Source organism: Centroberyx affinis, unplaced genomic scaffold (genome assembly GCF_046629955.1).
Source record: "Centroberyx affinis isolate AG114_WGS23_722 - 3 ecotype Tasmania unplaced genomic scaffold, CSIRO-AGI_Caff_v1 ptg006794l_1, whole genome shotgun sequence".
Classification (NCBI taxonomy): Eukaryota; Metazoa; Chordata; class Actinopteri; order Beryciformes; family Berycidae; genus Centroberyx; species Centroberyx affinis.
In genome coordinates, this window is record NW_027283446.1 from 1 (window position 1) to 14,641 (window position 14,641).

General features: G+C 42.9%; 1 protein-coding gene across 1 annotated transcript; it reads right to left on the reverse strand.

Annotated features, from left to right (window-relative positions):
* Positions 1 to 181: 181 nt before the first annotated feature.
* Positions 182 to 6,364, reverse strand: LOC139639080 (large neutral amino acids transporter small subunit 1-like; the record flags this gene model as incomplete). Its single annotated transcript, XM_071513149.1, has 8 exons — positions 5,810 to 6,364; positions 4,326 to 4,862; positions 3,866 to 3,991; positions 2,037 to 2,142; positions 1,817 to 1,861; positions 1,310 to 1,433; positions 1,051 to 1,154; positions 182 to 300 (listed from the first exon to the last, which is right to left on the reverse strand). Coding segments are annotated over exons 1-8 (1,237 nt in total), but the record flags the coding sequence as incomplete, so codon positions are not given.
* Positions 6,365 to 14,641: the final 8,277 nt, after the last annotated feature.

Sequence of the window (14,641 nt, forward strand, 5' to 3'; positions counted from 1 at the left end):
AGTACCAATGACTCCAATGATTATTTTACCATGCAGGTGCTGAGATTTCTGGCTTTCAAAACTCACTTTTTTGGCCTAATTTAACACCAAAATGAAAAAAAAAAAGTTCTGAAATTAAAAATATTTATCAAATCATAGTCAAAAATATTTGTTTTATATTTTGTTTTATGTATTGTTTTACTGTTATGCTGCAGGAGACTTACAGTGAAGATGAGGGATGGCACCGGGGTGAAGAGGTCTGTGTGCACCAGGCCCAGGGCAGCAGGGAGTTGACCCTCTCGAGCTCCGGCATAGAACAACCTAGAAGGAAAAAAGAAGGCAACAGCCAGCTGGTTATAAATGTGTCTCTGTAGCAGACAGGAAGAGAGTAGATGCTATCTCCAAACTTAACTAAACTCACTCAATGAAATGAAAAATGACTTTTGCTATGTAATTCTCCATATCATAACATTTATTTAACAATAAATGCCAAAAAAATATATTTTATTTCATTTTTATATCAACATCCCATTATTATTACTTCTTGGAAAAAGTATCTTTAGCGATTACTTCATGGTGTACCACTAGGCATACAGAAAAATCAATAATACATCACAGATTTTTGAACAATTGCCCCATCCGCCCCTCTCATCAAAACCTGCAACTTCACAACTTTCAAAGTGGCACGAGTGGCAAAATGGTACAGCCGGGGTTTTTGTTTGCGTGTCCACCCCCAAAAATCCTGTTTCCTTTCCCAGGACACCATGGTTGCGTCCAGGTGGCTGGAATTTATTCATTTTGGAGATGACAAAATGTGTGACAGGTCAAAATTATGTGCAAAGCATTTCTTTTTTTTTACTTTTGATCACTTTTGAACAGTCCCTCTCCACCTTTATTTTTCACCCCAACATCCTGTTTCATCTGGAAATACATTGAATTACAGAAAAAAAGACACCAATGAAATACTATTTTCTTGTGATTTTAAGGTGGCCAAATCAGATCATGTAAGCACCTGATTGAAATCATGAAACAAAATAAAAGCCCCGAACACACACACGCACGCAAACTCACCGTGCTGAGGTGAACAGGGATCCGTTGACGGCACCAAAGCAGGACAGTCCCACAAACACAGGAATCAGCCAGGACATCACACCCAGATGGTACTCCCCAAAACTCTGCCAAACAGCACAACAACCCGGTTTATTAAGACTGCGCACATGTTGTGAAAACATCAACCACACACACACTACACACATCGAATTGAAAAATACAACATATGGCTATGAGTTCGCCGGGATTAACTTTATTATGACAGGAGGATTACGCTCACCACGGCAACGGCCTCCGAGTCGACCATGACCTGAGGAGAGATGGTGGTGAAGTAGGCCAAGTTGGTCAGAACGTATACCACCGTCACTATAGGCATGGATATGATGATGGACAGGGGCAGGTTCCTATAGGGGGGGGGGGGGGGGGGGGGGGGGGGGGGTTAAAGGTCAACACTCACATAATTTCCAATAATATTTTATGACAGTCAATTTGGATACATTTTTGTTCAATTTCATGCAATCCAATTCTTAAACGCGTGACCAAACAATTTCATATATGATTACTTGCGTGTAGCAATCAGTCATGCTAGATGAGTAATAAGTAATATAATATTTGAAGGCATATGCATTACATGCTTCTCTATAATATGTAATATTATAGCCATCATGTATCTCCATGCATTCAACTGATCAGAAACAAGCTCAATCATGGATGAGGGAAGTCATGCTGGATATTTACAGGAGAGTCTCTACAATCCTCAACACAACCTTCATCACATATAAGTCACCTCTCTGGATTGATCATCTCCTCGGTCACGTAATTCAGGTAATTCCTGAAAAAGAAAAAAAAAATTAAAAAGGGCTCAACATTATTTCAGGGATTGGATGAAGGTTGGAATTACACTGTATTGCAAAACTGAAACAGGAAAAGCTTTAAAGCTGGATTTAGAATACATCATTTCTGTTTCTGATGTCTGATTATATAAAAATGGGTTACAAATGCCTTACCAGCCTCCAAACGCAAAGAGGCCACTGTACAGAGCCAAGACAATATTGTCAACTCCCATTTTGCTGCCTTCAAATGCCAGCTCTGGTGTCAGGTACGGCACGTCACCTGCACACACACAGAGAACGAAGGGGAAGTTAAGGGAATCCAGTAAATATCAACTGAACCATTACTTCTCCTATATACCCGGCTTTAGTTGATGGAAGTATTATATGGTCTCACAGACATTGAAAGGATGCTCACATAGCTCTTCTGTCTCATTTTTTTTTTTATTTCTTGTATCAAGGCCAGTGTGTTGCTGCCTGCCTGCTGACAGACATGACATTTTCAAGAAGCTAATAGAGTCCAGCCAGCCAGTTGGGACTCTATCTGAACACCTCACCTCCAGGTTAGAGCATCTCCCTCTGATGTACCAGAAACATAATCAGGTTCTGTTCGGCTGACATTTGAAATTGAGCAAAAATATATTTTTTAATAACGACAAACCTCAATCCACTCATTTATCCACTCCAGTATCACTGCTGCTGAGTCTGATATATGGGAAATCAGTAAGGGGAACTTTAAGGAGGCTGGGTGTGTGTGTGTGTGTGTGTGTGTGTGTGTATGGCGTGTGCACACGTATGTGTGTGCACAAGAGTGTGTGTGTATGTGTGCTTGAGGCCACGGTTCTGCTTGACTCCCTTCTCTACCTGTCTCTTTCAGATGGTAATGACTCTCCTTTTCATGGGGCGTATTACACATGCATTATTTTCCCACTCCTGTCCTTCCGTCTTAGGCTCTGAAAGAACACAGCGCGACAACAGCCGGCAAGCTTTGCCGCCTAGTTTCCATGGCAACGCAGTGTGGAGCACAATGGTGATGGGCGTGGCCTAACAGGGGGAGAGCAGCAGATGTAGCATGGAGCAAAAGATGGCCACGCTGTCTTCCCGCACTCTCCTATTCTGGATGGAGTGACTGGGTTTTGATTCAATTCAGTTGCTTTGCTATTCCAGGTGATTTTCTATTCAAATGCATAGAAATCTGTTGTTATTCAGTATAGAGCTGACATTGTGTACATGAATCACATCAGCAGTGGCCGTTTCTCTCCATGTTTGGGGCAATGATAGTATATATTATTTGATTCACAGTAAGGATGAACTATGCAAATAATTTTGTCTTTTTTGTGGTGATGACCATGTATCATCATTTTCCCTTATTCTCCCTGACATTGCTGCTCTTCTAATCACATTTTATTCAATAAATCTATAAATACTGTACAGATGAGGCTCATGTAAGCGATGAATCTACGCTGAGTACAAATTAGTGTTCAGCTAGAAAGGTTGCATCAGCATAGCAATTGACAGAGAACCTGTTTACACACCCATATAATAAACACACATGTATACACATTCTCACACCTGCACATCCACGCACACACGCACATGTGCACAGGCGCACAGTCACATGGCTGCAGACAGACAGGCCTTGTGTTCAGACTCAGCTACTGTGCTAACAAACTGAAAAGAGGCCCATTTGCCTGGCTGCCCTCATTAATCTCAGTCAACAATTTGTTGATCATTAGAGACGGAACAAAACTCTTGTCACACATATTTCACACAAGAATCACTTTTTCATTCACACTAAATTGGTGATAACCTACTTCTGGTCTCTTTGTGCTTTGTGGACAGTGACGATGAGGCCGCTGGCTGACATCGAGTTTTACATAGATCCCTGGATGTGCCTGAGTTTTACAATAACAGGACCATGACTGAAACAAATGTAGCCTGTCTGGTCTTTTCAGAGACTGTGGAGAGTCTGTCTGTCCGTCTGTGAGTGAGTGAGTGGGATTTACCTCTGCCAATCTGGATGAAGCCGAAGAGGATGATGATGACCAAGGCTAGCAACTTGGAGACCGTGAACAAGTCCTGGACCTTGGTGGCTGCTCTCACACTGATACAGTTGACAAACGTCAGTGAGGCTACAAGAGGTGGATAGACACGAAGGACAGTATTGTCAGGAATTTAGGGATTAATCACTTGAGATAAAGAGCATCTTAAATGATTTGTCATCTATAGAGAGAGAAAGAGAATACATCTCTCCTTAGTTATTGTTTGGGATGAGTATACCTGATTATCAAGACTATAAGCCTAACGTTTATGACAGTCAGAATGATTGCAGACTATAGGACAAATGGAGGATTGGCAAAACACTTCAGCTTCAATGCATGCAATCAGGCATCAATTCGACAGGTTTTTGTACATGTCGGTGTGTGTGACAGCTGGAAGGTAAGCCCCCCCCCCGCCCCTACTCACTAAGACACAGGCAGGCAATGAGCTTGGCGGCACTGTCGGGCACGGTGCAGTTCGGGTAGAGAGGTTTCAGGAGGTAGGTCGCAAACACCAGCGACACCACGTACTGCGAGGACGGCCGGATGATGAGCATCTCCACCCACAGCTTCAGAAAGGCCGCCAGTTCGCCGTACACCTCCAGGATGTACGTGTAGTCCCCCCCCGACTTGGTGATGGTCGTGCCCAGCTCGGCGTAGCACAGGGCGCCCATGGTGGATATCACGCCGCAGACGGACCACACGATCAGGGAGAGCCCAGCCGAGCCCGCCTCCTTCACCACGCCGGTCGGAGTGATGAAGATGCCCGAGCCGATGATGGTGCCTATGATCATCCCCACGCCGTTGAGGAGGGTGATGCTGCGTTTGAGCTCAATCTTGCCCCCCTTGGCGGGCGGGCCGTCGGCGGGGGTGCCGGCTGTGGCGACGGCGGGGACCATGGGGCTGGACGGAGACGGGGGCTTCTCCGTGATCAGGCCGTCCTGTTCTGGGGCTGCCTCAGCTGCTAGAGGAGGGAGAAGACAGACAGACCAAGAGAAGATCAAGACAAGAATCGTCTGTGACAAATTTCACATTTGAAGTGGAGTCTTTTAATGTCTCAGAACTGACAGAGACTGAGATGCTCGCAAGAAAAAAGGGGAGAATATACTCAACATGGTAGCACTACATTCCCACCTGGCTTTTCCCTTAAGTATTCATCTTTGTTTTTGAAACAATTTAGTCACCGGTTAATTTCAACAGAACCATGTAATACAAAATCATAACGCCATACACGGCTATATGTGAAACCACATGCTGTAGGACAAGAAAATTATTTGGAACTACAAAACACAAAACCATTGTGAGCACGGAATATTTGTGATGTGGACTGTAGTTAAGTACACGAGGTTAGACCGGTGGCCCTGGGGCCACCTTTAAACCTGTTTTTCAAGAATTGAATGAAATGTTAATGGTTGCATTTACATACTGTATCACTCTCTTAACTGAGGCAGGCACAGCATCAGGTAAAGTCAGACCTGAAAGGTTTGTTTGGGAATTCCTTTGCTGGAATGTGTGCTTATTTATCGTCTCAAAGAACAGCAACGAAAAGGAAAGACACAGAGTGAATGTGTGTGTGTGTGTGTATTTACGTGTGTGCAATCGTATGGGTGTGTGTGTGTGTGTGTGTTTGTCATATGTGCGTTTACAAGCCCTGTTAACCGGCCTGTCGGTCTATTTCTGTGCCCCATAACCACACATGCCACATTTCCTCGTTTCTAAACTTCCCTGCCAGCCTTTGCATCACACGCACACCACATTCACCATGATGCATCTCTATAGCAACGTCAACCGGCATGTGCTTTTGCATCAGCCAGTGTTGCATCATACCTCTCTTGAACGCATGGCGGAATAATGTGGCGTCTACCGGAGTGTGTGTGTGTGTGTGTGTGTGTGCCTGTTTGTGTAACTCACCCCCCATCTTCTCCTGGCTCACCGCCTTGGTAACGCTCTCCCGGCTGCTCCGTGATTTCAGCTCCGGCTCGGCCATCCTCTCTCCTCTCTATGGGCGCCCCCTTCTCTTGTCTCCCTCCTGTCCCCTTTTCCTTCCTTCCTTTATGTTCTCTTCTTCCTCCTCCTGCCTCGGTTTCCTCTCACACACACAAACACACACGCTCGCTCCCTCTCTCTCCCTCTCTCTCTCTCTCTCTTACATCCGGTCTCTCTCTTGATGCTGTCTCTCTCTGTATCCCTCAGTCTCTCTCTCTCTCTCTCTCTCTCTGTGTGTGTTCCTCTCTCACAAACACGGTCTTTCTCTGACACAGGTTCTCTCTCTCCCTCCCCCTGCCCTCATACCAGCTCTCTCTCTCACACACACACTCTCTCTCTCTCTCTCTCTCTCACCTCTTCAGTTGCAGCCTGTATCTCATCTGACCCTCACTGTCTCTCTCTCTCTCTCTCTCTCTCTCTCTCTTTGTCTGTGTCTCTCTATCTCTCCAGGATACCGGAGGAGCAGGGAGGAGGTGGACCTTTGTGTGGAGCCTGATGTCGTGATGCTGCTGCCTGAGCCTACACCCACCCGCCCAACTGAATGATGGGATAGCTCAGAGGTGGAACTAGGTCATTGGCAGCGTTCGGAGGGGCCACCGTGTGACGCTGTCATCTTTTTTGCTCGCTGCCTAATCTAGCGGTGTGTGTGTGTGTGTGTGTGTGTGTGTGCGTGTGTGCTTTGATGCGAGCGTGTCTTACCGAGGGTGATGTGAGGCTGGTGCGCCCCCTGGTGGTTTCAGAGTGGAACAGCAAGCGTCTTTGTTCTTTCCCTCTCATGCAGAAAGGTGACACCCAAGAGAAAATGGAGTACCAAAGGCCCTATTCAGTGTGGACAATGTAGAATGCCTGTAATAATAAAGTGGGCGAGGTAAATAATAATAATTCTATCTATCTATTCTATCAAATTTCCAAGCTGATGTGATACGTTGCTTTTTTTACAAGCTGATGTGATGCTTTTTACACTGTCTAAAATATACAGTGCCCATACTGGCACCGTATGTGGTATATTTTTGCAACATGCTTTGTCCACAGAGCTCAGTTTGGTATAGATATTATCATAGACATGTTGGTATGGCACTGCAACATACAGTATGTGGTATTGGTTTACTTTCAAAAGGGTGGTGCAAGGGTTCCATGCTTAACTAGGGCTACACCTACTCAGCATGCCGGTGCAAAACCCTAGGGTGCTCATGCCCTTATTAGTCCCTTGTCTTGGCTTTCTGGCACTCTAACAGCCATACTGATAGATCAACTGATAGATTAAGAGCTTTTAAGGAACACGAAGAGTTTCATTCCAAAATGAATATCCACAATTTGAAAAATGTGACACCTGCACTGACAAGTAAAACTCACTATGGAATTTTACTGGCGTTCACTATCAGAAGACCTTTACTTAGAAGTGGATTACTACTTAAGTATTACTGAAATATTAAAAAATAGACATCAACTAGGACTAACTTTTCTTATTCTCCTAAAGTTGATAGCCTATATAAACGCTTGGAATGAATCCCTTCAAATGGACAAAAGTGAATGAAGTTGGGTCATTTATTTCTGGACAGCAATTCAATTAAATATTATATACAAATTCTAGATTAATTTGCCTGAATTTATTTCATGACTCTCCTGGCAATGGCATTGCGCATCACACTTACATCCACTAGATGGCGACCTTTACACATTTCAAATGACAGCTCATTCATTTGAGGTTGGCACTTTGCCGATTGGTACCAACTAAACACTGTGAAATAAGAATGGGGGGATAGATGTAAATATAAATGTATTTCAAGTCACAGTTGTGATTGGCTGACTCACCTTGGTAGCCGTTGTAAAAATGGCTGATAAACGCACACCTGTGACCGCATGACAGTTAATTTAAATATCTGTGCCTCAACCGAAACCCCCCACTTCCATCTGTACTTACGTGTCGCTTAGCAACCATTATATATGTTCAGTTACCGCTCAAGAACTATATTGCTTGGCGGAAGAATAACGTATTAGTAGCCTAGCAGTAGTAGTAGCAACAGCAGTAACAGTAGGAGTAGTAGTATCACTGATTTAAAAAAAAGAAAAGAAAGGGGGGGGGGGGGGGTATTTATGTCTCTCTTTTGACAACAAAGTTTCTCCTGATGTGGTACCATTTGTTACCGCTTCCTCGTATGCAAAAAATGTGCATTCCGAGAATGAGCCCCGTTCTGTTCATGCGTCAGTAGCTGCCTACTTGCATATCTATCACACTGACAAAGTCGACCTGCGATCGCCGAGCTCTGTTCGCGTGAACGTCTCAGCTCTTTGCGGTGGAGCGCAGGCCGACGCTGGTTTCACCCAGAGCACTTTCTGCCGCGTGTCCGGGGACTTTCCCCTGGGCGCGAGAGGGAGAAACTGCGTTCTCTGCTGGTAGCCCAGAGTGCAAGCCTTCTGAATGCCCGGATGTAACAAGGAGGAACCCAGCCCTATATAGGCCGACGGACAGATATCATTCACGATTACGGTGCAAATTAGAAGAGTAAATGATTCCGCAGCATAACGTTAATCATTAGAAATGTTGCTGCTTCGTCGCTGCAGTATTGACTTTTAGGAACTAGCATGGCTGTTTTTAAGTTGTTCTTGAGCTAAACCTTGGAGGAGGATCATGGGAAATCTTAAAGACACAGTAGCACTACACAATGGCGACTTCTAGTACCCGTAGTTTAGCCAACACGTGATGCTCCTAAATAAATAAACTCCTAAATATGTTACACCACAGACCAATGTTTGTTAAGAGTTTGTAATAGGGACCACGATCTGAGGAGACGTTTGTTGTTGTTTGTCATTCATTACATAAATTATAGCGTAGGTGGAGAACAGTGGGGAGAGTGAAGCTTCTGAAGTCTTATGTTCTAGTCTCTCACTGTGCTACCTTTTAGTCAGTTAAATAATACCAAAATGTAATTATTCCTTAATTTACCTGGAGACTGCCTGGAGCCACTCCACTTTGGGAATCATTGATTTACACAATACACACAATGTGATGATGCCCTTGGCTTCAGAGCTTTATTCAATTTGATATGCAGACTTGCATTGTCATTACTCCAAACCTTGAAGAGTTTAAATGCAGGTTGAGCTGTAATATGATGCAGCCCTAAGGCAGTTACATTCAAACTTAAATTGTTAAATGCATCATCTTCACATAAGCCACTATCATCCCTATACGTTTATTGTTTAAAATCATGAACATATCTTAACAATACAATTTACAAAATGTATAATGAAAGTGTTAGGCATCTCTTGATAGACTGGTCAATGTCTGTTGGGTAAATAATTTACTTAATCACACAGTGTAAATTACAGTCATTATATTGTATAGCCTATTGTAATATGCTGTGAAATGTGTTCTCTTAAAAAGGATAGGTCAGGAACATTTACTGTTTCTAAAAAAATATATATATTTTTTATTGTTTAAAAGCATATAAGATTGTATCCATACTATTTACTCTATTATTTACATTAATCAGTCTGAGGCATCTTGTGGGTGGAGGGAGGCTGCTGCAAATCCAACTATTAAAAAAATGACGATCATGTCATTTGTGACACACTGTATTGTTTCATACAATGAAGCGTAGTCTTCAGACAAGACAAGTCGGTGCTGTTTGGATAATCTAATATAATTATATAATTGAATAAACAAATAAATATATACAAACAGACTGTGGCAGATATAGTGTGGCAAAATCTCAGCAAGCTGTGGGTGGGTTGGAAATCTGTTGGGCTCTATGGTTAATTCTTTGCCAAATGTTTGGGATAAGTAAGTCATTCTTGCTCTGTGTTTGAGCTCAGATGTGATATTTTCCTCTTTCATTTTTCTCAAATGAATGATAAAATTTCCTATTTTTATGATTTCATGTTTTAAGAAAGGCATGTAATCAGTTAAATGGAAGTCATTTATGACCAGTTGTGTCTCCCATTTAGCTGGGCCATGCAGGCAGTGAAGGCTGATCCAGATGTGCCAGTCCAACTCGAGGGACCATCCTTTAAGTTTTGGCAAGTACAAAGCTGTTGCTCGGTCCATTTCTGCACTTTTATTGCCGCCTCACTGGAGAATCGAACCCGTTCACCTGGCTTTGCCACAGAGGAATCCTCCAAACACGGCCTCACTTCAGCCTTCACCCCGGAACATGTGAAGAAGAATGACTACTATGTGCTTTGAGGGAAATGCCTCTGGCTCTGATGGTCCCTGCAGCAGGCTCCAGGTCTACTGCTGGCTTCCTGGTGACTCCTGGTCCACCCTCACAAAGTGGATCCGGCAGCCCTGAAGCTCAGGTCCCAAGAACCCCAGGAGGGCAGGTGCTTTATCAGGGTCTTCTCCCACGCGATGCTGTCTGAGCTCTCTACCTTCCCCGTGAACAAAGGAAAAGGAGTGGGGGAACCTTGAGACGCCTCAGAGGAGGAGGAAGGCCAGCTGGGATCAGAACAGCAGCAGCAGCCTTCCTCCACCCAACAGACTGTGTATACTGGAAATAGTACTGATAAGATTTTAGACACAAATAAGATTTTATTCCAGGTCTTTTTACATGATCAAGTTATGCTAAATACTAGGGGTGGAGAGTCGATTCCAAAAAAAGTCGATTGTTGATTCCGTCACATTCTGAGAATCGATTCTACTAATTAGATTTGGAATTAGATCGGAACGGAATTAGATTTGACTCCTGTTGCAATCTCGACTCCCAACTCTGGAATCAAAGAAACTGTTCAATTTAAACACATTTGTATTGTACATTAATTAATTAATCAATTGGACAGTTGCTACAAAACTCGTTGAGCGAACCAGACTAGGCAGGTTTATTTATATAGGCAAGTTTATTTATATAGCACATTTCAGCAACAAGGCAATTCAAAGTGCTTTACATAAAACATTAAAAGCATCGAGACAAAATGAAAAGGATAAAATTCAAATAAAAGACGAAGAAAAATAAAGTTCATTAAAGAGCTAAGAGAATAAAAACAAAACAAAAATAGGCTAAAATAGAATAAGACAGGTGTAAAATACAAGAATAAAGGTTACAGTTCAGTGTGAGAGATGAATAGTTATTTGATGTCATAAAAGGCAGCGAAAGTCTTCAGCCTTGATTTAAAAGAACTGAGAGTCGCAGCAGACCTGTAGTTACTATAGACTATAGAAAATTTGTATCAAGGTTTGTACCATTTTGTAATAAATTTGTTTTGTTGTACAACTTAAATATTTCTGTTGATTTTCATTTGGAATCGGAATTGATTTAGAATCGATTCCATCAATTCCATTACAAAGAGTCAGAATCAGAATCGACTCCATAGAGATATAAGGCATTACAGTATTCCACAAATGGCTGTGATCTGCATGACCATAAAACAATGTAACAGTAGATTTAGCTTTCATGTTTTCATTTTTTTTTCTTGTTTCTTCTTTCTTGTTTTTCTCTTGTTTCTCACCTTCAAAATGAGGTTCCTCCAGATTTTCCAGAATTTCGCTCGTCGCTCTCTACCCTTCCACTGTGCTCTTCTCTATATTTTCTTGTTTCTGCCTCCCTCTAATCCTCCCTCTTGCCATCCTCTGCCTCTCCCTCCCACCTGGCAACCTCTTGACCTCACCTCCACCGCCTCTTCCTCTCTGGCCCAAAGATGTCCTTTGAAATAAAGCCTGGAGGCTTCCATGGCTTCTGCACCTCCTTCATCATAATCTATCTATCTATCTATCTATCTCTGTCTCTCTCTCTCTCTCTCTCTCTCTCTCTCTCTCTCTCTCTCTCTCTCTCTCACCCATTTCATAAGACTGTCTTTTACCTTTCTTCATTCCTCTTCTTTCTCCCATTCGTCTAGATGGATCCCAGTGTTTTTCTGCCTCTTTCTCGCCAATTACTTCTCCTTCGTCTCTCCCCTCCCCATCCCTCGCTCAAGATGTGTTTATTTCTTCTGACTTCACCTGTCTAAATTCATCTCATCTCTCCCACTGCCACTCATCTGTCTGTCATTATATTCCCCTTACCTATAATATTCCTCATATCCTTTGGTTTCTACCTGTCAGTGGTACTGTGTCTATTCTTATTTTTTTCTATTCTTATTTTCAACCTTTTCCAGTTTTTTTTATTTTTGGTGCTGTTTATGGTTCTCTTTTGTGTTTCTCCTCACTTCCAGCTGTCTAATATCTCTAATTTCATTTTACAGTCCATTCCTTTCTCTTTTATGTTGTGTCCTTTTTTATCCTCTACCCATCTTGCATGTCTTCATTTCATCTCCTCCTTTTTTCTTTCTCTTTTCACCAGCCAAACTCTGTCTATCTTTCCATTCTCCCCACCCATTCATCTTTCACCTCTCTTGCCCTCTGATCCATCTGCCCCCACTCCTTCCTTCAAAAGCTTTCCTATGATGGATATCTCTTTCTTTCTACCGCTGCTGCAATCTGTTTATAAATGGAGAAAGACAGTAACAACTTCATGATGAATCTTTTATCACTGAGCATCAGTTTTCTCTAAAGACCTGAAGAGAAGCAGAACATCAGAGCCGTCTGGTCTTCAAATATTTTGCTCCCTTGCATGAAAGGCACTTTTAAGTTTACAATTTCTTGAGCACATCATGCATCTCTTCTGGTTGTTCCACTGCTAACTGATACATTGTTAATAGGTTTTGTCTACATCTCCCTTTCTAAAGTTTGACATTTTCTCCATCCTTTTCTCTTTTTTTCCGTGCATTCTCAGCTCTAATAGAGAGGTCAGTTTGTGCATACGTTTATTTTGTTGTTTCTTGCTTCACCTGCCCTCTGCCCCCAAAACTATCCTATATTCTGTCATTCTCTGGGTTTCCATCTTCATCTCCTCATCATCCCCTCTTCCTCCTCCTTCCTCCTCTTTTTATTGCAGCCTCTTTCACCGTGCCAATTTACCGTCTCTCCACTCTTCAAAGAAACCTCCAACTCCTCTTCCCAAACCCTGCACTCCTCACTGTTCCGTATTTCTTTTCATCATTCTTTTCATTACGCTTCCCCCTCCGAAACCACCTCCATTTCCCTTCTGATAAAATTAATGATAACCCTGCTCTATCCCTCCATGTTGCAAATTGCGTTTATTTTACCTCCCTCCTCCCTTTACTCTGTTCCCTTTTCATCTTTGCTTCCACGTCTTTTCTACTGCATTTCGTCACCTTTACCTCCATCCCTCCATCTTTTTCCGTTTCTCTCCTTTTTCCACCTGATCCTCCTGTGTGCTTCAAAGAGGCCAAACGTTGTGCAGGTAGTTAAACTGCTCTTGAACCTCTTCAGCTACTCTGTTGTTAGTCAAGTGTTTTTGTCTAGCACAGAATTCAGCAATGCCCCAGAATATAATTGCTGAACTATAATCAGCTCTTCCCTTCAGTTATAAATGAACACATTATCCAGGGGTCATTTGTTGGTGATCTCAGATCAGCATTCATCTTTGAGGCTTGCTAAACAGAGACACAATTATGTTTTTTTTTGGTTTTTTTTGGCATCTCCATGGTTACAAAGCTATTCACTGATCTAACAGAATAACTCCATAAGACTCCTGTTACCATGATGATGAGATTACTGTATTGAAAATGCCTTTCTTACAGCTAAATACAATTATGCCTTTTCTGTAACTTCTTCATTTATATATTTGCTGCTGCTCTGAAGTTTGTTATGTGTTGTAAATGGCAGAGACATTTTCCCATCTGTACTGAAACTAGTTCCACCGGGAACTTGAACTTATCAAATAGTTCCCAATGCTGAAAGTCTTCGTTTCTGCTTTATTCAGAGATGCACAGAATCTCAGAAGCTCGATAATTATTCCGTTTGTGAGCAGATGCACTCCTCCATTTATGTTTGTGTCATCCGCTGAAGCTGCTGCAGCAAAACGTAACCGATGAAAACTCTGCAGCGGAGCCCATCTGATAAGACAGATCAAACGCCTTCTAATTCCACAAATATATTTTGTGCCTTGGGCCGTCGATAATCCCTCCTTGATCAGCTGTCACTAAGCCGGCCTTGTAAACGTTAGAAGACACATCACTGTACCCATCGCTGCATTCTCTGAAACCTCTTCACCACGTTCCCACCCCCTTCCCTCCTCCATCCATCCTTCTGTTCTCCTAGTTTATGACAAATCTGGCCACTGGTGTGTGTGAGTGTGTGAGTGTGTGAGTGTGCGTGCGTGAGTGTGTGTGTGTGGGTGTGTCGCAGTAACCCCACTTGTTCAGGGAATCAGTCCGCAGCCTTTCTGCTTGGGTTGGCTTCCCCTCAGCATCGATGCGCCCTGACAGTTGACCCTGATTTCTCTGCTGATGTCTCCCAGTCTCTACACACACCGCTTCTCTCTCTTCTTCTTCTCCATTTTCTCTGTCTTTCCCTATCTCTCTCTCTCTCACACACACACCCTGACTACTTCCACTTACTCTGCACATGCACATGCACACACAAATTGACCCGTAATTAATCAAACAGCTGCGTAATGACACTCAGGTGCATTAACGTTGTGGAGGGAAAAGCCTTGTCTGTGGATGGGTGCCAAAAATCACAAATGGCACAGTAATTCCTCAGCATATTGATTGACCTTCTCGTATGTCTGCCTTACACTTAGTCAGTGGCTGCTCAGTCTGCTGTGGAGATGGACTATTCACCGAGCAATTTAAACCAGAATATTGCACAAAATAGCATCACTTATAATGGTGGGCCACATCCGTCAGTATCCTTTCCTGGGGGCATTGAAAGCATACATACAGTAGCAGAGAAAATAAAATTTCTTAGAGAGAGGCAGC